General features: G+C 43.9%; 1 protein-coding gene across 5 annotated transcripts in view; it reads left to right on the forward strand.

The window, feature by feature from the left end:
- Nucleotides 1-23,907, forward strand: part of LOC106583331 (engulfment and cell motility protein 2) — a 32,389-nt gene that overhangs the window by 3,333 nt on the left and 5,149 nt on the right. Inside the window, exons 3-20 of one of the 5 annotated variants that reach the window (XM_014167394.2) lie at nt 3,880-3,980; nt 4,707-4,747; nt 10,351-10,423; nt 10,579-10,629; nt 10,882-11,051; nt 11,542-11,641; nt 14,343-14,494; nt 14,801-14,879; nt 18,487-18,522; nt 18,926-18,976; nt 19,853-19,975; nt 20,105-20,224; nt 20,445-20,549; nt 20,799-20,907; nt 22,720-22,856; nt 23,138-23,301; nt 23,471-23,583; nt 23,733-23,840. In XM_014167394.2, the coding sequence (XP_014022869.1) occupies nt 3,903-3,980; nt 4,707-4,747; nt 10,351-10,423; nt 10,579-10,629; nt 10,882-11,051; nt 11,542-11,641; nt 14,343-14,494; nt 14,801-14,879; nt 18,487-18,522; nt 18,926-18,976; nt 19,853-19,975; nt 20,105-20,224; nt 20,445-20,549; nt 20,799-20,907; nt 22,720-22,856; nt 23,138-23,301; nt 23,471-23,583; nt 23,733-23,840 (1,810 nt within the window). In that variant the 5' untranslated portion in view covers nt 3,880-3,902. Of the gene's footprint in view, nt 1-3,879; nt 3,981-4,706; nt 4,748-5,610; nt 5,641-10,350; nt 10,424-10,578; nt 10,630-10,881; nt 11,052-11,541; nt 11,642-14,342; nt 14,495-14,800; nt 14,880-18,486; nt 18,523-18,925; nt 18,977-19,852; nt 19,976-20,104; nt 20,225-20,444; nt 20,550-20,798; nt 20,908-22,719; nt 22,857-23,137; nt 23,302-23,470; nt 23,584-23,732; nt 23,841-23,907 lie in introns of those variants that run through there. The other 4 variants (XM_014167395.2, XM_014167396.2, XM_014167397.2 and 1 more) reach the window with 4 other exon arrangements.

Raw genomic sequence — 23,907 nt, forward strand, 5'->3', positions numbered from 1 at the left:
GAAAAAATATTAAAATACTTTTTAAAGAATTAAACCCTCAAACAATCCCCAACACTTTTGATGTGTTCTTATAAAACGTTTGTGTAATTTTATGCAGCAGTGGAGCATAGACTACTAGCATATGCTTTTTGTGTAGTAGAGTCAGAGTTCTGAATGTACACTGTTGATGAGCTATCCTGCCCCGGCCAGGCTTGGACTTTTCACAGCCTGTTTAGGAGTGGCTTTGTTGCACAATGCCCCATTCTTCACTCAAAGGCAAGTCTCATCACTGATTGTGGTTTGACTTGTTCTCATTTTGCAAAATTCTCCTATCCCCTTGAGTTGCATAACTAGGGGAGACTCCTCATGTATGGATATTATTGCCAGATATGAGAGCAGAGGTAATACTTTATTCAAAGGCAATATAGAATTGGACCCAGCTTGTTATTAGAGGTGTTACGAATGGGATTCCATTTTCCTTAAAGTAAAAAAGTGTTGCACAGACCACTTCAGTTGATCATTAGGCAACTACTGCAGAATAATAATCACAGATTGTGATTTATGAATTGAACTGCATTTGCAGTTCAGGATTTTTTCAGTAGGATCAATCGATAATAAAACTGGTGCTTGAATTTATTAGTTCACAGAACCAGTAATTACTCTGAGATTGTGTCTGCTTTGAAAATATCCCTCTTGAAAACTGTGTCTAGAAAACAGCAAGAGAACCAAGCCAAACAAATAGGGACACTTTTAGCCACGGCCATGACAACCCACCAACAGGCTTCCCAGCCAGAGTGGGGCCCCCAGAGACAGAGGGAATTCTGGGAGAAGGGTTGTTCACTGATGACTTTGGATGCCTTCCAGTCATTGTGCATTTGGCAAAAGACAGTGTACAGACATTTCCCAAACAAAACTGTTTTTGGAACCTCCTCCTCTCCTCCCACCTCCCAACACTCAATAAAAAGTGTTGGTTCGGAGAGTGCCGACATCTGTACCGTGCAGTGAAAAGCCCTGCTTGATTATGCGTTGTGTGGTTCCCCAGTAAAATGGAACTGATTTCTACTCCTTTGATCCGCACTCATCTGTCATCGCACTGCCTGACGACAGCCAAGCGCAGAGCAAAGAATCCCTGTGGATTTAGAATAGGGAGGCTAGCAGGGGTAAACCTGAGTTCTGTGGTGCTGTTGTATCTGCAGTAGATCAGGGTGCTGTTGTATCTGCAGTAGATCAGGGTGCTGTTGTATCTGCAGTAGATCAGGGTGCTGTTGTATCTGCAGTAGATCAGGGTGCTGTTGTATCTGCAGTAGATCAGGGTGCTGTTGTATCTGCAGTAGATCAGGGTGCTGTTGTATCTGCAGTAGATCAGGGTGCTGTTGTATCTGCAGTAGATCAGGGTTCTGTTGTATCTGCAGTAGATCAGGGTTCTGTTGTATCTGCAGTAGATCAGGGTTCTGTTGTATCTGCAGTAGATCAGGGTGCTGTTGTATCTGCAGTAGATCGGAGAGCTGTGGTGCTGTTGTATCTGCAGTAGATCAGGGTGCTGTTGTATCTGCAGTAGATTGGAGAGCTGTGGTGCTGTTGTATCTGCAGTAGATCAGGGTGCTGTTGTATCTGCAGTAGATCAGGGTGCTGTTGTATCTGCAGTAGATCAGGGTGCTGTTGTATCTGCAGTATATTGGAGAGCTGTGGTGCTGTTGCATCTGCAGTAGATCAGGGTTCTGTTGTATCTGCAGTATATTTCGGAGCTGTGTGGCTGTTGTATCTGCAGTAGATCAGGGTGCTGTTGTATCTGCAGTAGATTGGAGAGCTGTGGTGCTGTTGTATCTGCAGTAGATCAGGGTTCTGTTGTATCTGCAGTAGATTGGAGAGCTGTGGTGCTGTTGTATCTGCAGTAGATCAGGGTTCTGTTGTATCTGCAGTAGATTGGAGAGCTGTGGTAAACCAACCCAGCCCACTTACAGGTGCTAGGACTCCTGAGTGGGAGGACTGAGCCTGCCAGAGATGTGGATATGTGAAACCTGCTGTTTATAACTACCCCAGATACCGTGCGTGTATGTGTGTGCCTGCATGCACATCTTCTGTACAGAAATGTGCAGAAAGAATCTCGAAAGGTTCTGTAGGCGTCTGAATACAATGTTGATGAATGAAAATGTTTCTATGTTTCTGTCGGCAACAACAGAGAATGTGACCGTATAGTGGAGTAAACACAGACAGACAAAACATTGTGTATTTAAACAGCAAGACATTGTTTTTCTTTGTCAAATGGTCATCTGGTTTTAGTGCTAGACTATTTCTGTCAGGGACACAGCTGAAGTTAAGTTCAGGTTACATATGTATAATATCAGCCTGTTTTCCACTTGGTGGTCCAGGGCTTTGATGTTAAAAACCCCTGGCCACTGATATTTAGAGGACGTCCACATAAAAGCCCTTGTCTCCTCGTTGATGGCCCAGACCACCATACATCAGGCTGTTAAAATGGCTCTTAGCTAAAGGGCAAACAAAGTGTGTAGCTACTAGCTACTTCAGGTATTACATCTGAGGATTTAATTACACTGATAGATGCTACGTCAAGCCACTACAGCCATAAAAGCGGTCCTGGTCCCATCTTTCTACCTTAGCTCACTCTCATAAAAGCCTTGTATTGTCATGTGGGGAAGGACAAACTGGACTGTAATGAGACCAAATTGAATGGATGCTGTTGTTTGGCAATGAAGAGAAGGGTATTCGTCTGACCTTGTGCCACTAGTAAGGAACCATTTTGATACCATGAACTGGTGTTTTAAGCCACATTTGGGACAACAGAATGAGTGATTTAACTATGAAGTAAAAAAATTGCTGTGAAACGTTAATGCCAACATAATGTGGTCATGGTGAAATATCTAATAATGTAACATGGTGGCAGAAGTGGGATCATATCTAATAATGTAACATGGTGGCAGAAGTGGGATCATATCTAATAATGTAACATGGTAGCAGAAGTGGGATCATATCTAATAATGTAACATGGTGGCAGAAGTGGGATCATATCTAATAATGTAACATGGTAGCAGAAGTGGGATCATATCTAATAATGTAACATGGTGGCAGAAGTGGGATCATATCTAATAATGTAACATGGTGGCAGAAGTGGGATCATATCTAATAATGTAACATGGTGGCAGAAGTGGGATCATATCTAATAATGTAACATGGTGGCAGAAGTGGGATCATATCTAATAATGTAACATGGTGGCAGAAGTGGGATCATATCTAATAATGTAACATGGTAGCAGAAGTGGGATCATATCTAATAATGTAACATGGTGGAAGAAGTGGGATCATATCTAATAATGTAACATGGTAGCAGAAGTGGGATCATATCTAATAATGTAACATGGTGGCAGAAGTGGGATCATATCTAATAATGTAACATGGTAGCAGAAGTGGGATCATATCTAATAATGTAACATGGTGGCAGAAGTGGGATCATATCTAATAATGTAACATGGTGGCAGAAGTGGGATCATATCTAATAATGTAACATGGTGGCAGAAGTGGGATCATATCTAATAATGTAACATGGTGGCAGAAGTGGGATCATATCTAATAATGTAACATGGTGGCAGAAGTGGGATCATATCTAATAATGTAACATGGTGGCAGAAGTGGGATCATATCTAATAATGTAACATGGTGGCAGAAGTGGGATCATATCTAATAATGTAACATGGTGGCAGAAGTGGGATCATATCTAATAATGTAACATGGTAGCAGAAGTGGGATCATATCTAATAATGTAACATGGTGGCAGAAGTGGGATCATATCTAATAATGTAACATGGTAGCAGAAGTGGGATCATATCTAATAATGTAACAGTAATAAGGTGCTGTTTCTTCTTCTCTGTGATGTCTGTCCTCTAGTGGTGTGTGAGAAGACAGCAGCCATGCCTCCCCCCTCTGACATCGTCAAGGTGGCCATCGAGTGGCCTGGTGCCAACGCCCAGCTCATGGAGATTGACCAGGTCAGTGTCCAGTCTAAAAACACCACTCAACGACAAGACAGACCAACATGAACATCGGCCGTGCGCAGTAGATCGCCTGCTGGGTATCGACGAACGTTGGCGATTCAACATGTAGAATCCTAGAGAAATGAACAGAAAATGACAGCCTCTGTGGTCTGAGGCGACAGGACGGCCAGGTGCTGTGCAGTGCTGATGTTTCTGTTGGTCTGGTTTGTCTTTAACAGCATCAATCCTCCACTCTGTCTTCTCAACCAAACTTTTTATAGAAGTCTGTTTTCCTTGTGCCAGATACTTTAAACTCAAGAGACTCCACATTAAATAATTGAAGGGAAAAGAAAGCTACAGTATGTTTTTTTTCTGCTCAGACAAGCATAAAGTACATCACTGAGATTTTGTTGGTGAGTCTAGCTCTAGCACATATCTTATTTCTCTGTATTTTGCTGGCAACACAATACAGTGGATTTGATTTTGTCCAACACAATTTCAACAGCATCTACCCACCAACAAATCCATCAACGTTTATTTTCCTCTGATGAAAGCCAAGCAAAGCAAGGAGTGAGAACCATTGTTAAAGTTATAAAAGGGTATTTTCTGACCAATCAGCAACTTTCCTGTGATTCCAGTGGCAGTGCAGTTTGACAGTTTTTTTTTGTTGTCTGTCGTCTGTCTGTCTGTCGTCTGTCTGTCTGTCGTCTGTCTGTCGTCTGTCTGTTGTGTGTTTTGCAGAAGAAGCCCCTGTCGTCTATCATACGGGAGGTGTGTGATGGGTAAGCACCAGCTCCACACCCAGCTGTTTCTGCTCTCGCTGAAGCTAATGGCGGAACAATGTTTACGACTGATATATGTGTATGTATGTGTGTGTGATATGAACACACACACACACACACACACACACACACACACACACACACACACCCTGCGCTCACTTACGTAAGACTAATGCTAGCTAGACGGACTCAGCGGGAGCCAGATGTATAGCAGGTCCATAATAACAACACGCAGAGAAACGTTAGTATGAGCCATTACACATGGACTGGATCACACATGTTCTTCATTACAATGCCAGAATTATTATTATTATATAATTGTGCATTATATCATTAAAATGGAACTGACAGAATTTTAGCAAAATTAAATCTTATTTAAAATCTGTTCATATCATTCATATCCCCAGGAAGAATATGACACATTTTTGTCACACTTAGATAGCGAGCACTTAGATATGGTCATTTTCATGTCATAAATTCATAAAATGTTTGGGAATTACATATAGTAAGGCATTTGTGAAAATGTTATAGCTACATAGAGTGGGAAAGTGGCGGTGTGTTTGGACAATTAATACACTGCGGTCATAAAACCTAATAAAAACATCTGTCCTGTCCAGGACCAGAATCTACACAGACCGATGCGACATAGCCAATCAGAGACACAGTAGGCCTATATGCAAATAACCCATTTGCCATACGGTCTGCCATCATTCACATTGAACTGGATTGTGTGTTTACAGGCAGTAGCAACAGCATGACTTTAGATCATTAGAAAGCACTCGCCAAAAGCCACAAAATACACCTGAATGGATTTCTGCAAATATGTAAATACCACGGGAGTCCTCTTACATTTGGGAACTTCACAAACCTGTTGATCAAACAACCATGAAAAGGTAGGCTATCTCTCCCTCAGTTTCCAGTGCACATCAACAAGATCAACAACTAATGCTAAACTAAAATCTAACGAGGAAACATTAGATAAACCCTCTCAAACGTTTTCAGCTAGTTGGCCGATAAACGATGGGGAATAGTAGCCTGCTCGTCCTTCTGCAGTTTGCCTGCCAATGCATGCTTGTCCCAACCCATGTTTTCACAACTGAATGGGAACTTGCCTGCCCGCCCATTTGATCGACGCCAAATACATTTGATTGACAACTAAGAGATACAGTATGCTATCCACAGCTAGCTAGAAAAGCAATTCACATTTCTTGCTAGCTAACCAAATGACATCTGCAGCATTTCTAGCCATAGCCAATGAAAAACAGTACCTTCAGAAAGTATTCATACCCCTTGACTTATTCCACATGTAGTTGTTACAGCCTGAATCCATCTACACACAATACCCCATAATGACAAAGTGAAAACATGTTTTTAGAAAATGTTTTCAAATTTATTGAAAATTAAAACAGAAGTATTTACACCCCTGAGTCAATACATGTTAGAATCACCTTTGGCAGTGATTACAGCTTTGAGTCTTTCTGGATAAGTCTCTATAAGCTTTGCATACCTGGATTGTACAATATTTGCACATATTCTTAAAATAATTCTTCAAGCTCTGTAAAGTTGGTTGTTGATCATTGCTAGACAGCCATTTTCAAGTCTTGCCATAGATTTTAAAGCTAATTTAAGTCAAAACTGTAACTAGGCTACTCATGAACATGCAATGTTGTCTTGGTAAACCACTCCAGTGTATATTTGGCCATATGTTTTAGGTTATTGTCTTGCTTGAAGGTGAATTTGTCTCCCAGTGTCTGTTGAAAAGCAGACTGAACCAGGTTTTCCTCTAGGATTTTGCCTGTGCATAGCTTAGCTCTGTTCCATTTCTTTTTATCATGAAAACTCCCTAGTCCATGCCGATGACAAGCATACCCATAACATGATGCAGCCACCACCATGCTTGAAAATATGAGAGTGGTACTCAGTGATGTGTTGTGTTGGATTTGCCCCGAACATAATGTATTGTATTCAGGACATAAAGTTAATTTCTTTGCCTATTATTATAATTTTTTTGCAGTTTTATTTTAGTGCTTTATTGCAAAGATGATGTACATTTTGGAATATTTTTATTCTGTACAGGCTTCCTCCTTTTCACTCTGTCATTTAGGGTGGTATTGTGGAGTAAGTACAATGTTGTTGATCCATCCTCAGTTTTCTCCTATCATAGCCATTAAACTCTGTAATGTTTTAAAGTCACCATTGGCCTCATGGTGAAAACCTTGAGTGGTTTCCTTCCTCTCTGGCAACTGAGTTAGGATGGATGCCTGTATGTTTGTAGTGACTGGGTGTATTGATACACCATCCAAAGTGTAATTAATAACTTCACTATGCTCAAAGGGGTAGTCAATATCTGCTTTTTTTACCCATCTACCAATAGGTGCCTTTTTTTGCAAGGCATTGGAAAACCTCCCTGGTCTTTGGTTGAATCTGTTTGAAATTCACTGCTCGACTGAGGGACCTTACAGATAATTGTATGTGTGGGGTACAGAGATGAGGCAGTCATTCAGAAATCATGTTAAACACTATTATTGCACACAGAGTGAGTCCGTGCCACTTATTGTGACTTTTTAATCAAATTTGTACTCCTGAACTTATTTAGGCTTGCCACAACAAAGGGGTTGAATACTTTTAATTTTTAATTAATTTGTAAAATTGTCTAAAAACATAATTCCACTTTGACATTACGGGCTATTGTGTGTAAGCCAGTGACACAAAATCTAATTTTAATCAATTTTAAATTCAGGCTGTAACACAACAAAATGTCAAAGTGTGTAAATACTTTCACATGGCACTGGATATACAGTACTAGTCAAAAGTTTGTACACACCTACTCATTCCAGGATTTTCCTTTATTTTTTATATTTCTACATTGTAGAATAATACTGAAGACATGAAACCTATGAAATAACACATATGGAATTATGTAGTAACCAAAAAACTATTAAACTAATCAAAATATATTTTAGATTTTAGATTCTTCAAAGTAGCCACCCTTTGCCTTGATGACAGCTTTGCACACTCTTGGCATTCTCTCAACCAGCTTCACCTGGAATGCTTTTCCAACAGTCTTGAAGGAGTTCCCACACATGCTGAGCACTTGTTGGCTGCTTTTCCTTCACTCTGTAGTCTAACTCATCCCAAATCATCTCAATTGTGTTGAGGTCGGGTAATTGTGGAGGCCAGGTCATCTGATGCAGCACTCCGTCACTCTCCTTCTTGGTCAAATAGCCCTTACACAGCCTGGAGGTGTGTTGGGTAATTGTCCTGTTCAAAACCAAATGATAGTCCCACTAAGCGCAAACCAGATGGAATGGCGTATTGCTGCAGAATGCTGTGGTATCCATGCTGGTTAAGTGTGCCTTGAATTCTAAATAAATCACTGACATTGTCACCAGCAAAGCACCATCACACCACCTCCTCCATGCTTCACGGTGGGAACCACACATGCAGAGATCATCCGTTCACCTACTCTGCATCTCACAAAGACACGACAGTTGGAACCAAAAATCTCAAATTTGGACTCATCAGACCAAAGGACAGATTTACACTGGTCTAATGTCCATTGCTCGTGTTTCTTGGCCCACACAAGTCTCTTTATCTTATTGGTGTCCTCCGGTAGTGGTTTCATTGCAGCGATTCGATCATGAAGCCCAGATTCACTCAGTCTCCCCTGAACAGTTGATGTTGAGATGTGTCTGTTACTTGAACTCTGTGAAGCATTTATTTGGGCTGCAATTTCTGAGGCTGGTAACTCTAATGAACTTATCCCCTGCAGCAGAGTTAACTCTGGGTTTTCCTTTCCTGTGGCGGTTCTCATGAGAGCCAGTTTCATCATAGCGCTTGATGGTTTTTGCGACTGCTCTTGAAGAAACTTTCAAAGTTCTTGAAATGTTCCGCATTGACTGATCTTCATGTCTTAAAGTAACGATGGACTGTCATTTCTCTTTGCTTATTTGAGCTGTTCTTGACATAAAATGAGCTTGGTCTTTTACCAAATAGGGCTATCTTCTATAAACCACCCCTACCTTGTCACAACACAACTGATTGGCTGAAACGCATTAAGAAGGAAAGAAATTACACAAATTAACTTTTAAGAAGGCACACCTGTTAATTTAAATGCATTCCAGGTGCCTACCTCATGGAGCTGGTTGAGAGAATGCTAAGAGTGTGAAAAGCTGTCATCAAGGCAATGTGTGGCTACTCTGAAGAATATTTGTTTAACACTTTTTTGGTTACTACATGATTCCATATGTGTTATTTCATAGTTTTGATGTCTTCACTATTATTCTACAAAGTAGAAAATAGTAAAATTCAAGAAAAACCCTTGAATGAGTAGGTGTGTCAACTTTGACTGGTACTGTGTATTATATTATCCTGTGTAGAAATGGAACAGTTTGGAGTAACTAACTACCTATTGGCATACTGCTGAAGGTTCTGCACACAATAACAAATCCCATTTTGAATGCCTTCTACATTCTTGCTCCATCATACCAATTGATTCTAGTGACGCTATACTGATTCACTATGCTAAGCTATCGTACACGTTCAGAATGATTTTGCATTAGATGCAGATATTCAATAAAATACCAGACATTTCAGCGTAATCCCCAGATACACATAAATGCTCTGGTACTCTACCCTTTCAGAGCTTACTCATATACCACTGCCAATAAACAGACACAACCTTTAGCCAATACTCAGGCTTCACTCACTAAGTCCAAAGTATGCCACACAAGGACTATGTCCCAAATGGCACCCTATTCCCTAAATATCTATGGAATTGGGTGCCATTTGGGATGCATCCAAAGTGACCTTAATCTGCTTTTAGGCCAGACCCAGTCTAAGTAAGTGGAACCGTGTGCTTAGGGGTTAAATTTGTTTTGCTAAGTTGATATCTGGCTAATGGAGTTAGGGTTATATTCATCCATTCTCCCTCCCTCTCTCTGTTCCATCCACCTCTCATCGTCCTCTGTCTCTTGTCAGTTCCTGAAAGCTGTTGTTCTTCCACTAATAAAGTAGGTGTAGTGGCTCACAGATAGGGGCCAGACTTCAGCTCACAATGTGTTTTTATGCTTTCATAAACATTTTGATTTCTTTCACTCTTTCTCCCTATTTGTCTGAATGTTAATATATTGCTTTCTCTTTCTGACTCGTTCTCTCCGAGTGCCTCCTCTCATTGTCTTTCCATTTCCTTTGTCTCCTGATCCACCTTGTCTGTCCATCATGAATACTGAGATTTTTGCCTACTCCCTACTTTCTCTCTTCTCTGCTTCCTCCCTCTCACATCTGAATGCATTAGATTTTTTTCTAACACTTAACGCCCACTGAATATCTCCTTGTACAATGTTCTCCATCTGATCTTCTGGCAAATAGAAATGCTGGAGGCTCCGATAATCACTTTTGTTAACCTTATGCACATGGTATGTATTTTCTGTAGGGTGGAAAAACAAACAAACGTCATTATAGTAATAGGTCTTATTGAGAAATGTGTGGGTTTAGCTTCTGTCTGCCTCATGTTTAGGGAGGTCAGTGCGCTCTGGTATTAAGTGGAAAATTTGTGAATTTGGTCACCTACTTTTCAATAGATTTTGTGTGTGTGTCCACAGCTGGTCTCTGTCTGGCTCGGAGCAGTTTGCCCTACGTTATGCTGACGGTCCTCAGCTCTACATTACAGAGCAGGTGAGCCTCAGCGCCTTGGCAGAATAAAGTGCTGTTTACAATTCTTCACAGTACACTACATGGTTCCTTAGTATGTTACTATTACTATGTCATATTACCAATGACTAGAGAAGTGCTGTGGTTGTAGCACTGTAAACCATTTTCTTTCTTTCCAGAGCCGTAGTGAAATCAAGAATGGAACCATCCTTCGATTAGCCATATCTCCTGTGAGACATTTTCTCTTTTTGTACATGCAGTTATTTAATTCCCCCCCCAAATAAATGACCAGTATTTCTTAGGTATATTTTATTAATTCTATTTAATGACGGCATTACAGTTCACAAAAATGGTTGCTGCATTAGATAAACTCTATTGCTAAGTTATAGATTTCTCAGCAACGGTTGCTGCCTACATGTATCAAGCTAATGTAACCATTGAGGTAAACCAGGTAAAAACATATGCCTGACCCCTCCCAATAGGCCCGTGCAGCGCGGCAGCTCCTGGACAGGATCCAGTCCCACGGCATAGACACCCGTCTGGAGGCCCTGAAGGAGCTGGCCAAGCTGTCAGCTGATCCCACCTTCGCCACTGAGTTCATCAGCATGGAGGGCATTGGGACCCTGGCGCGCCTGGTGGAGAGTGGCACCCAGTGAGTCTCATACAGACAGACAATCCATGGGTCTATTGTCTAAAGCAGGGGTCTCAAACTGGCGTTGCTCAGGCCAGAGTCAGCCCACAAGCCAATTTCTTTATGTGCCCCCAGGGCAGAATTAGATTGAGACCCCTGGTCTAAAGGTACTTCTACTGGCTTCTAGAAATATACCTATTCAGTTGTACAACTGAATGCATTCAACTGAAATGTGTCTTCCACATTTAACCCAACCCCTGAGAATCAGAGAGGTGTGGGGGGCTGCCATAATCGACATCCACGTCTTCGGCGCCTCTCTGGAGATGGTTACTGTGGGTTAACACTTATTGGCCCATACTGATAGCATGCTGTTTGTGGCTGTAGTTGGTGGTGGCGCATAGGAAGAGTTGTCGTATGGCTTTTTTGTGAATATGGCCCTATTTATTTATTTTTACACTCAGTGTATATATATAGAGTGTTGTCCTCTGACTCTAGTCTGCTCTCTCCTCAGCTTTGGGGAGATGCTGGCCTTCACTCTCACAGCCTTCCTGGAGCTGATGGACCATGGCATTGTGTCCTGGGACCTTATCTCTCTGTCCTTCATCAAACAGGTTAGAACTCGCCTCCTAACTTCCACAAAACACACCACTCTTCATAAAACTTGGCATATAAGGAAGCCCATATGTTAGATTCCTACACTGTCTGCAATGGAAAAAATACGTAATGTATTTATTGATTAGTTTGATAAAACTTATGTGGAACTCTCTTCTGTAGATTAGTTTGGGTAGTTTCAGTAGTTTGAGGCCTATCTCAAAGTCCTCCCCTTATTTATTTTTTCTCTCTTTTCTTTAATTACTTGACATTCAACCCCTCATTGGCTGCCAGAACTGAGTTGGTTGCAGTTACCTAGCAACCCCCCATGTTATTTGGAGCTCTTTCAGCTGTATCTTCTGTGAATGGTTTTCTCCCTGATGAAGTCCTCTGATGTGCTGCACAACAACAAGCACTGTACAAGGAAAACAAGTCATGTGTCTTTATATGTGCTATAGCTACATTTCTGCACAAGTATGGATAGTTTTTTTTTTTGCCAACTGTATGTCATTTGACAGACATATGTTTCAAATCAAATTTTATTAGTCACATGCGCCGAATACAACCTTACAGTGAAATGCTTACTTACGAGACCCTAACCGACAGTGCAGTTTCAAAAAATATGAATAAGAGATAAAAGTAACAAGTAATTAAAGAGGAGCAGTAAAAAAAAAAATATATATATACAGGAGGGTGCCGGTACAGAGTCAATATGCTGGGGCACCGGTTAGTTGATGTAGTATGTACCTGTAGGTAGAGTTAATTAAAGTGACTATGTATTGATTACAACAGAGAGTGGCAGTGGTGTGAGGGGAGGGGGAGGGCAATGTGAATAGTCTTGGTAGCCATTTGACTAGATGTTCAGGAATCCTATGGCTTGGGGGTAGAAGCAGTTTAGAAGCCTCTTGGACCTAGACTTGGCGCTCCGGTACCGCTTGCCGCGTGGTAGCAGCGAGAACAGTCTATGACTAGGGTGGCTGGAGTCTTTGACAATTTGTTGGGCCTTCCTCTGACACCGCCTGGTATAGAGGTCCTGAATGGCAGGACGCTTGGCCCCAGTGATGTACTGGGCTGTTCGCACTACCCTCTGTAGTGCCTTGCGGTCGGAGGCCGAGCAGTTGCCATACCAGGCAGTGATGCAACTAGTCAGGATGCTCTCGATGGTGCAGCTGTAGAACCTTTTGAGGATCTGAGGACCCAAGCCAAATCTTTTCAGTCTCCTGAGGGGGAATAGGTTTTGTCGTGCCCGCTTCACGACTGTCATGGTGTGCTTGGACCATGTTAGTTTGTTGGTGATGTGGACACCAAGTAACTTGAAGCTCTCAACCTGCTCCACTGCTGCCCCGTCGATGAGAATGGAGGCGTGCGCGGTCCTCTTTTTCCTGTAGTCCACAATCATCTCCTATGTCTTGATCACGTTGAGGGAGATGTTGTTGTCCTGGCACCAAATGGCCAGATCTCTGACCTCCCTATAGGCTGTCTCGTCATTGTCGGTGATCAAGCCTACCACTGTTGTGTCATCGGCAAATTTAATGATGGTGTTGGAGTCGTGCCTGGCTGTGCAGTCATGAGTGAACAGGGAGTACAGGAAGGGGCTGAGCACGCACCCCTGAGGGGCCCCTGTGTTGAGGATCAGCGTGGCGGATGTGTTGTTACCTACCCTTACAACCTGGGGGTGGCCCGTCAGGAAGTCCAGGATCCAGTTGCAGAGGGAGGTGTTTAGTCCCAGGGTCCTTAGCTTATTGATGCGCTTTGAGGGGACTATGGTGTTGAACGCTGAGCTGTAGTCAATGAATAGCATTCTCACATAGGTGTTCCTCTTGTCCAGGTGGGAAAGGTCAGTGTGGAGTGCAATAGAGACTGCATCATCTGTGGATCTGTTGGGGAGGTTTGCAAATTGGAGTGGGTCTTGGGTTTCTGGGATGATGGTGTTGATGTGAGCCATGACCAGCCTTTCAAAGCACTTCATGGCTACAGACGTGAGTGCTACGGGTCGGTAGTCATTTAGGCAGATTACCTCAGTGTTCTTGGTCACAGGCACTATGGTGGTCTGCTTAAAACATGTTGGTATTACAGACTTGGACAGGGAGAGGTTGAAAATGTCAGTGAAGACACTTGCTAGTTGGTCAGCGCATGCTCGCAGTACACGTCCTGGTAATCCATCTGGCCCTGCGGCCTTGTGAATGTTGACCTGTCTAAAGGTCTTACTTACATCGGCTGCGGAGAGCGTGATCTCAGTCTTCCGGTACATCTGGTGCTCTCATGCATGTTACAGTGTTATTTGCTTCGAAGCAAGCATAGAAGTAGTTTAGCTCGTCCGGTAGGCTCGTGTCACTGGGCAGCTCTCGGCTGTGCTTCCCTTTGGAGTCTGTAATGGTTTGCAGGCCCTGCCACATCCGACGAGCGTCAGAGCCAGTGTAGTACGACTCGATCTTAGTCCTGTATTGACGCTTTGTTTATTTGATGGTTCGTCGGAGGGCATAGCGGGATTTCTTATAAGCTTCTGGGTTAGAGTCCCGTTCCTTGAAAGCGGCAGCTCTACCCTTCAGCTCAGTGCGGATGCTGCCTGTAATCCATTGTTTCTGATTGGGGTATGTAGTCTTAATCTCAAACCTTAGTAAATCAGCTTTCAAATCTACCTCATAAACCTAGCTGTAATCAACAAGACCCTAGATTTAGGTGTCCATTTTAATGGAGTATTTCCCCCTCCTGTCTGGTCAGATTGCGGGCTACGTGAACCAGCCGATGGTGGACGTGTCCATCCTGCAGCGCTCACTGGCCATCCTGGAAAGCATGGTCCTCAACAGCCACAGCCTCTACCACCGGGTGGCGCAGGAGATCACCGTTGGACAGCTCATCGGGCACCTGCAAGTGTGAGCACACACACACGCACTGGGGCCTCCCACATACAGCTGTGTGGAGGATGTAGTCGGAGTTAGTGTGTAGAAATGTAGTGGCGTAGCTAACTAACGTCAGTGCAGTAGAGCGTAGATGACAAGCCTTGCCTTGCTCTGCCTCCTTGTAATTATGACTAAGCTTAGAAGTGTAGAACCCCAGACTAATACTATCTGAGTATTAATACACTTAACCAGTGGCAACTTAACATTTTTCTGCCCATGTGAGAATTCCTAGAACCAGATGCTTCTAACTGGTGTTGCTGTGTCTGATGTGACTTTTAGGTCCAATCAGGAGATCCAGACATACGCCATCGCACTCATCAACGCCCTCTTCCTCAAGGCACCGGAGGACAGACGGCAGGTCAGTACAGTACCTGCTCACCAGCACACCGGAAGGGTCCTCTTGCGAAATATTTATACTTAACTATGATCGCTCATACATGAATACCACCTATATAGGTTAGACGATGTCTTAACCCAGTTTTCATGTATTGTAGTCACTAGTACATAACCCCCACTGAACTGGTCCTCTGCAACATATTTACACTCAACCATCGTCACTCGTACATGCATAGCACCTATAAGGGTTAGAAAGTCTTAACATAGGTCTCATATATGGTACAGCCATTAGCACACACATCAGGGTAATGTAATTCATATCTCACTGTTACATCACACTTCATGGTCACTCACACATATCATGGTCAGTAATAAATAACCCATGTCGTATAGGCCAACCCCACTGTCACTGAGTTTAATGATCTCTGGTCATTCTGTGCTCTGCTTTCTATGCTATGTGCTTAGTTAGTCCACCTATTTTCACTTTAGTCAGTCCATCTATTTTCCTTATTGAAGAAAAGCTTTACCTTGAAATGTGCACACACAATATGAAAGGTGGTGTTCTGCCACCTCTGGTCTCTTGGCCCTCCCACCTCTATGGGAGGGCAGCTCCCACTCAGCCCAGTCCAAGCTCTCCTCTGTCCTGGCACCCCAATGGTGGAACCAGCTTCCCCCTGAAGCTAGGACAGCAGAGTCCCTGCCATCTTCCGAAAACATCTGAAACCCCTACCTCTTTGAAGAGTATCTTAAATAATCCCACAGCACCCCCCACCTTGCTATTTTAAGATCTTAACTGTAAGCCGCTCTAGATAAGAGCGTCTGCTAAATGACTAAAATGTAAAATGTTATACATCATAAAGTAAACTGTCAAGAAACCACTCTACTCTGAGAAACAGAGTAGAACTGCCTTGGCAGACCGACAGGCAGTATGTGTGAGACAGATGTGGATACTATGACATCATGTAGGAAGTCACCCACGCAATACTTTCTTCTCTTACATCCTGTCTGGTTGATGCATGGGAAAAAGATAAAACATTTTGATTTCCAAATTTGACATCATGCAATTTATTTTAAATTTAATGTCAAATTTGGAAATCACAGTGTAAAAAAAGTATTATTGTCGGACTCAGAACTTTATCGAAATACACTGAACAAAAATATAAATACAATATGTAAAATGTTGGTCCCTGTTAGTGAGCATTTCTCCTTTGCCAAGATAATCGATCCACCTGACAGTTGTGGCATATCAAGAAGATGATTAAACAGCATAATCATTACACAGATGCACCTTGTGCTGGGGACAATAAAAGGCTACTCTAAAATGTGCAGTTTTGTCACACAACACAATGTCAAAGATGTCTCAAGTTTTGAGGAGCGTACAAGTGGCATGCTGACTGCAGGAATGTTCACCAGAGCAGTTGCCAGAGAATGTAATTTAAATTTCTCGACCATAAGCTGCTTCCTACATCTTTTTGGAGAATTTGGCAGTACGTCCAACCGGGCCTCACAACCATAGACCATGTGTAACTACGCCAGCCCAGGACCTCCACATCTGGCTTCCTCACCTGTAGGATGGTCTGAGACCAGCCACTTGGACAGCTGATGAACCTGTGGGTTTGCACGACCAAAGAATTTCTTCAGAAACCGTCAGAACCAGTCTCAGGGAAGCTCATCTGCGTACTCGTCGTCCTCACCAGGGTCTTGACCTGACTGCAGTTCGGCGTCGTCACCGACTTAGGTGGGCAAATGCTAACCTTCGATGGCCACTGGCACGCTAGAGAAGTGTGCCCTTCACAGGTGAATCCCAGTTTCAACTGTACTGGGCAGATGGCAGACAACATGTGTGGTTTGCGAGTGGTTTGCTGCTGTCAACGTTGTGAACAGAGTGCCCCATGGTGGCGTTTGGGTTATGGTATAGGCTGTTGCTTCTTGTGTAAATATTTTCCATCTGGATTTTAATGATTTGTATGGGCTGTTGCTTCTTGTGTAAATATTTTCCGTCTGGATTTTAATGATTTGTATAGGCTGTTGCTTCTTGTGTAAATATTTTCCGTCTGGATTTTAATGATTTGTATGTGGACAACTATGGACAACGAACACAATTACATTTTATTAATGGCAATTTGAATGCACAGAGATACCGTGACGAGATCCTGAGACCCATTCTCATTCCATTCATCCACCGCCATCACCTCATGTTTCAGCATGATGATGCTGAACATCTAGGAGCAACAACGGCTCAGCCGCGAAGTGGTAGGCCAGACAATCTCACAGAACGGGATCAACGAGTGCTGAAGCATGAGTTCCAAACTGCCTCTTGAAGCAATGTCAGCACAAGAACTGTTCGTCGGGAGCTTCATGAAATGGGTTTTCATGGCCGAGCAGCCACACACAAACCTAAGATCACCATGCGTAAAGCCAAATGTCGGCTGGAGTGGTGTAAATCTATTGGACTTTGGAGTGGTGTAAATCTACCACTATTGGACTCTGGAGCAGTGGAGGCGCGTTTTCTGGAGTGATGAATCGGGCTTCACCACCACAGTCCGACAGACGAATCTGGGTTTGCCAGATGCCAGGAAAACGCTACCTGCCCCAATGCATAGTGCCAACTGGAAAGTTTGGTCGAGGAGGATTAATGGTCTGGGGCTGTTTTTCATGGTTCCGGCTAGGCCCCTTGGTTCCAGTCAAGGGAAATCTTAACGCTACAGCGTTCAATGACATTCCACATGATTCTGTTCTTCCAACTTTGTGGCAACAGATATGGGAAGGCACTTTCCTGTTTCAGCATGACAATGCCCTCGTGCACAAAGCGAGGTCGAGATGGGTGTGGAATAATTTCACTGGCCTGCACAGAGCCCTGACCTCAACCCAATCAAACACCTTTGGGATGAATTGGAACGCCGACTGTGAGTCAGGCCTAATCGCCCAACATCACAGCCCGACCTCACTAGTTGAAAGCCTTCCCAGAAGAGTGGAGGCTGTTATAGCAGTAAAGAGGGAACCCACTCCATATTAATAGCCATTATTTTGGAAAGAGATGTTTGACGATCAGGTGTCCACATACTTTTGGTCATGTAGTGTATCTGTGTCCAACAGATGCATATCTGTATTCCCAGTCATGAAATCCATAGATTAGCGCCTAATACATTTATTGCAACTGACTGATTCCCTTATATGAACTGTAAATCAGTACAATCTTTGAAATTGTTGCGTTTTTATTTTTGTTCAGTGTAATATACTTATTTTACAAAAGTAATGAAGTGCAGATATCATATTTTGAAGTGCAAAGATTAAATATGACATCCAACCTACATACAACCAGAGGAGCAGGTCAGTCTGAGCTCTGTCTTTCGGCTCTAGACTCCATGCTGTACTGTGCTCTGCTGTGCTGTGCATGCATTGTGTTGTACATCTCATTCAGTGCTGTGCCATACTACGCTGTTGTGTCACATACTGTTGTGCATTGCCATGCCATATTGTGCTGTGATGTGCTGTTCCTCACTACCAAGGTGTACTGTACCATGCTGTTACTGTGCATGCTGTGTCTTGTGATGTGTGCCTATAAGTGTGCACTCTTTGTTTCCATTGCCGTCACGCCTGCACCCCTCCTCCCAACCCACCCCCCTCAGGAGGAGCATACTAACCCCCTGGACCAGCGGCTCACAGTGAGTACACATCATTCCACAATCCTTCACCTCATCCCCTCAGCCCCCCCCCTCTTTCTGATCCAAAGAGAACTGTGTGCTGCCACACTCATAGATCAATCTGTGAAGAATACATTATGCAATCCTTTCATAGTAACTCTGGGTCCCCCTAGTGGTAGCAGCTGCATTCTGCACTCTTAGACATGTCTCACTGCTGTAAGGGTTTCTGATGATGTGACCCCACCCAAAAAAACAGAATTGTAACAGTTATGAACCCCTTTCAGGGTTGTGTGAAATGGCTGTAAGCCTTTTCTCAAATTAGCTTTTGATATTGTTGTCTGGTAGTAAGCTTATTGGCTAACTATTTCCATACCAGGCCTCGCTTTTGAGTCTCACTGTATTTGTCCATCTATCTTCCTCTCAGGAGATGGCGAGCACCCTGGCACAGAAACACCTACGATCCATCATCCTCAATGTGAGTGTCAGGGAAAGCCTGAGTGTACTTGTCTTCGATGGCACAAACCAGAGCAACATCCAAACAGGCCTTTATAATAACATGATGCTTTCTAAACAGCCCTTCATAATAACATGATGCTTTCTAAACAGCCCTTCATAATAACATGATGCTTTCTAAACAGCTCTTCATAATAACATGATGCTTTCTAAACAGCCCTTCATAATAACGTGATGCTTTCTAAACAGCTCTTCATAATAACATGATGCTTTCTAAACAGCTCTTCATAATAACATGATGCTTTCTAAACAGCCCTTCATAATAACGTGATGCTTTCTAAACAGCTCTTCATAATAACATGATGCTTTCTAAACAGCCCTTCATAATAATGTGATGCTTTCTAAACAGCTCTTCATAATAACATGATGCTTTCTAAACAGCCCTTCATAATAACATGATGCTTTCTACACAGCTCTTCATAATAACATGATGCTTTCTAAACAGCCCTTCATAATAACATGATGCTTTCTAAACAGCCCTTCATAATAACATGATGCTTTCTAAACAGCTCTTCATAATAACATGATGCTTTCTAAACAGCCCTTCATAATAATGTGATGCTTTCTAAACAGCCCTTCATAATAACATGATGCTTTCTAAACAGCCCTTCATAATAACATGATGCTTTCTAAACAGCCCTTCATAATAACATGATGCTTTCTAAACAGCTCTTCATAATAACATGATGCTTTCTAAACAGCCCTTCATAATAACGTGATGCTTTCTAAACAGCTCTTCATAATAACATGATGCTTTCTAAACAGCCCTTCATAATAATGTGATGCTTTCTAAACAGTACAGATCCAGAACTCCTAATATATGTGTCATCTTTCACAGCATGTTATCCGAGGCAACCGACCTATCAAAGCTGAGATGGCACACCAGCTGTACGTGCTGCAGGTGCTTACCTTTAACCTTCTGGAAGAACGGATGATGACCAAAATGGATCCCAGTGACCAGGTAAAATGACCAGAAACTAACAGAAGCGGTATTTTCTGGTTTTGCATTCCCTGAATCTTTAAGCTGAACCATTTTAGCCCTATTCATACTGATTTGATGTTTTTATGTTCTGCCCTCATCCATCTCCAGGCCCAGAGGGACATCATTTTTGAGCTGCGCAGGATTGCGTTTGATGGGGAGAATGACCCTAGTGGCACGGAGAAGAGAAAGGCCATGTACACCAAGGACTACAAGATGCTGGGCTTCACTGTGAGTCCAGCTAGTGGGTTGTTTTCATCTGTATAGCTCTCTAGAGGTGTTGAGTTGGAGTGTGTGGATGTATTAAAGTGATTGTTTGGGGTCATAAAGGGATTGTTTGCTTCTGTAGAGGTGTTGTTTGGGTTGGTACAGCTGCTGCTCTCTAGAGGAGTTGTTAGGAGGAGTTATGGTCTGTCTGTGTCATTGACTCTCATGTCGGTTGTCGCTCCAGAACCATGTGAACCCTGCCATGGACTTCACTCAGACCCCTCCAGGCATGCTGGCCCTGGACAACATGCTCTACCTGGCCAAGCTGCACCAGGACACCTACATCAGGGTGAGTCTGTGTGTTTCACAATTGGTACCCGTTCCCTATATAGGGCACTACTTTTTACCTATATTGCATTACTTTTGACCAGGGTCCTGGTCAAAAGTAGTGCACTATGTAGGGAATAGCTTGCCATTTGAGACGCAGCCTTTACCACAAGGTTTTCTACGAAACAAATCTGAAAAAGTAATAAAAAATTTCAAATGGTCGAAATTCAGTTTTCCCAAGTGTGACCATTGTGTGTGTTTCTCACATCAGATTGTTCTAGAGAACAGCAGCCGCGAGGACAAACACGAGTGTCCCTTCGGACGCTGTGCTATCGAGCTCACCCGAATGCTGTGTGAGATACTACAAGTGGGAGAATTGCGTGAGTACAATGCTCCCACTTCTCATACATGGACTCAACACATTTACATTACATTTACATTTACGTCATTTAGCAGACGCTCTTATCCAGAGCGACTTACAAATTAGTGGATTCACTTTATGATATCCAGTGGAACAACCACTTACAATAGTGCATCTATATCTTTTTTTGGGGGGGGTTAGAAGGATTGCTTTATCCTATCCCAGGTATTCCTTAAAGAGGTGGGGTTTCAGGTGTCTACGGAAGGTGGTGATTGACTCCGCTGTCCTGGCGTCGTGAGGGAGCTTGTTCCACCATTGGGGTGCCAGAGCAGCGAACAGTTTTGACTAGGCTGAGCGGGAACTGTGCTTCCACAGAGGTAGGGGGGCCAGCAGGCCAGAGGTGGATGAACGCAGTGCCCTTGTTTGGGTGTAGGGCCTGATCAGAGCCTGAAGGTACGGAGGTGCCGTTCCCCTCACAGCTCCGTAGGCAAGCACCATGGTCTTGTAGCAGATGCGAGCTTCAACTGGAAGCCAGTGGAGTGTGCGGAGGAGCGGGGTGACGTGAGAGAACTTGGGAAGGTTGAACACCAGACGGGCTGCGGCGTTCTGGATGAGTTGTAGGGGTTTAATGGCACAGGCAGGGAGCCCCGCCAACAGGGAGTTGCAGTAATCCAGACTGAAGATGACAAGTGCCTGGATTAGGACCTGCGCCGCTTCCTGTGTAAGGCAGGGTCGTACTCTGCGAATGTTGTATAGCATGAACCTACAGGATCGGGTCACCGCCTTGATGTTAGTGGAGAACGACAGGGTGTTGTCCAGGGTCACGCCGAGGCTCTTAGCACTCTGGGAGGAGGACACAATGGAGTTGTCCACCGTGATGGTGAGATCATGGAAAGGGCAGTCCTTCCCCGGAAGGAAGAGCAGCTCCGTCTTGCCGAGGTTCAGCTTGAGGTGGTGATCTGTCATCCACACTGATATGTCTGCCAGACATGCAGAGATGCGATTCACCACCTGGTTATCAGAAGGGGGAAAGGAGAAGATTAATTGTGTGTCGTCTGCGTAGCAATGATAGGAGAGACCATGTGAGGATATGACAGAGCCAAGTGACTTGGTGTATAGCGAGAATAGGAGAGGGCCTAGAACTGAGCCCTGGGGGACACCAGTGGTGAGAGCACGTGGTGCGTAGATGGATTCTCGCCACGCCACCTGGTAGGAGTGACCTGCCAGGTAGGACGCAATTCAAGAGTGAGCTGCGACGGAGATACCCAACTCGGAGAGGGTGGAGAGGAGGATCTGATGGTTCACAGTATCAAAGGCAGCAGATAGGTCTAGAAGGATGAGAGCAGAGGAGAGAGAGTTAGCTTTCGCAGTGCGGAGAGCCTCCGTGACACAGAGAAGAGCAGTCTCAGTTGAATGACCAGCCTTGAAACCTGACTGATTTGGATCAAGAAGGTCATTCTGAGAGAGATAGCAGGAGAGCTGGCCAAGGACGGCACGTTCAAGAGTTTTGGAGAGAAAAGAAAGAAGGGATACTGGTCTGTAGTTGTTGACATCGGAGGGATCGAGTGTAGGTTTTTTGAGAAGGGGTGCAAATCTCGCTCTCTTGAAGACAGAAGGGACGTAGCCAGCGGTCAAGGATCACAGATGGCTTTACGGCTGACATGGCATTCAAGCAAGCCTCAATCTGTTTGGAGCTTTCCAAGCTAATCAGAATGGCCAACCTCATGAGTTCTGTTGTACATGTATCGTCAGAGGGATAACTGATTCACTCTGTTCATGACAACCACGTGTTATAATAAGCGTCCACTGTGTGTGTGTTCCCTCTCTCCAGCCAATGAGGGCTGCAACGACTACCACCCCATGTTCTTTACTCACGACCGGGCGTGGGAGGAGTTCTTCTGCGTCTGCATCCAACTGCTAAATAAGACCTGGAAGGAGATGAGGGCCACGGCTGAGGACTTCAACAAGGTCAGAGTTCAACCACCTAGAGACATTTGACCACCACAGAATCTCTGAACCGCATAGGCTGAGTCACAATTCTTCACCCTTGTCCGGAAGTGTGCACTTGCACACTTTCTCGTATGGATTTTACAATGTAGAAACTCCCTCCAACCAATGCTTACACCAATCCTATGCTTTTAAAGTGCACACTACTGGAAATTTGTGGAAATTTGGATGTAGCCATTGGCTCTGATGCGTGGTTGACTGTGGTTGGTAATCCATTGTGTTGCTAACCCTTGGTTGGCCAGGTGATGCAGGTGGTTCGGGAGCAGATCACCCGTACTCTGGCTATGAAGCCCTCGTCCCTGGACCAGCTTAAAGGGAAACTACGAGGCCTCAGCTACTCTGAGATCCTGCGTCTGCGCCAGTCAGAGAGGATGAGCCAGGACGACTTCCAGTCACCACCCATCATGTCAGTCCCACATCCACGTTAACTCTTGACTTTGGCAATCAGATTAGCCTGCCTCTGTGTTTGGCTTCTTAACCCATCATGTTATTATTTTAGCCTGGCCTGAGTCTTGTCTTGGTTGCTGTTCAATACTATGAGACCTACTGTGTGTGTGTGTGTGTGTGTGTTGCAGTGAACTGCGTGAGAGGATCCAGCCAGAGATACTGGAGCTGATTAAGCAACAGCGACTGAACCGCCTGTGTGAGGGAAGCTGCTTCCGCAAGCTTGGCAACCGCCGCAGACAAGGTGAGAACCTTACACACATGCACAATAACAAATATGTCAGCATTTGCCTGGAGTTTTAATACAAATATTTTCTTACTGTTGATTTACTTCATAGGACTGATCACTACCTTTGTCTTTATTCCTAACTTTGTCCTTTGTTTTGTCCTCAGAGAAGTTCTGGTTCTGCCGCCTGTCTCTGAACCACAAGGTGCTGCACTATGGAGATCTGGACGAGTCTCCCCAGGGGGAAGTGCCTTTTGAGCTGCTCACCGACAAGAGTGAGTCTTCAGGCTACAACCCTCTGTCTCCCACTGACTCTCTACAGTGATGGCTCTCAGTGTCCTG

This window comes from Salmo salar, chromosome ssa22 (assembly GCF_905237065.1).
Source record: "Salmo salar chromosome ssa22, Ssal_v3.1, whole genome shotgun sequence".
NCBI lineage: Eukaryota > Metazoa > Chordata > Actinopteri > Salmoniformes > Salmonidae > Salmo > Salmo salar.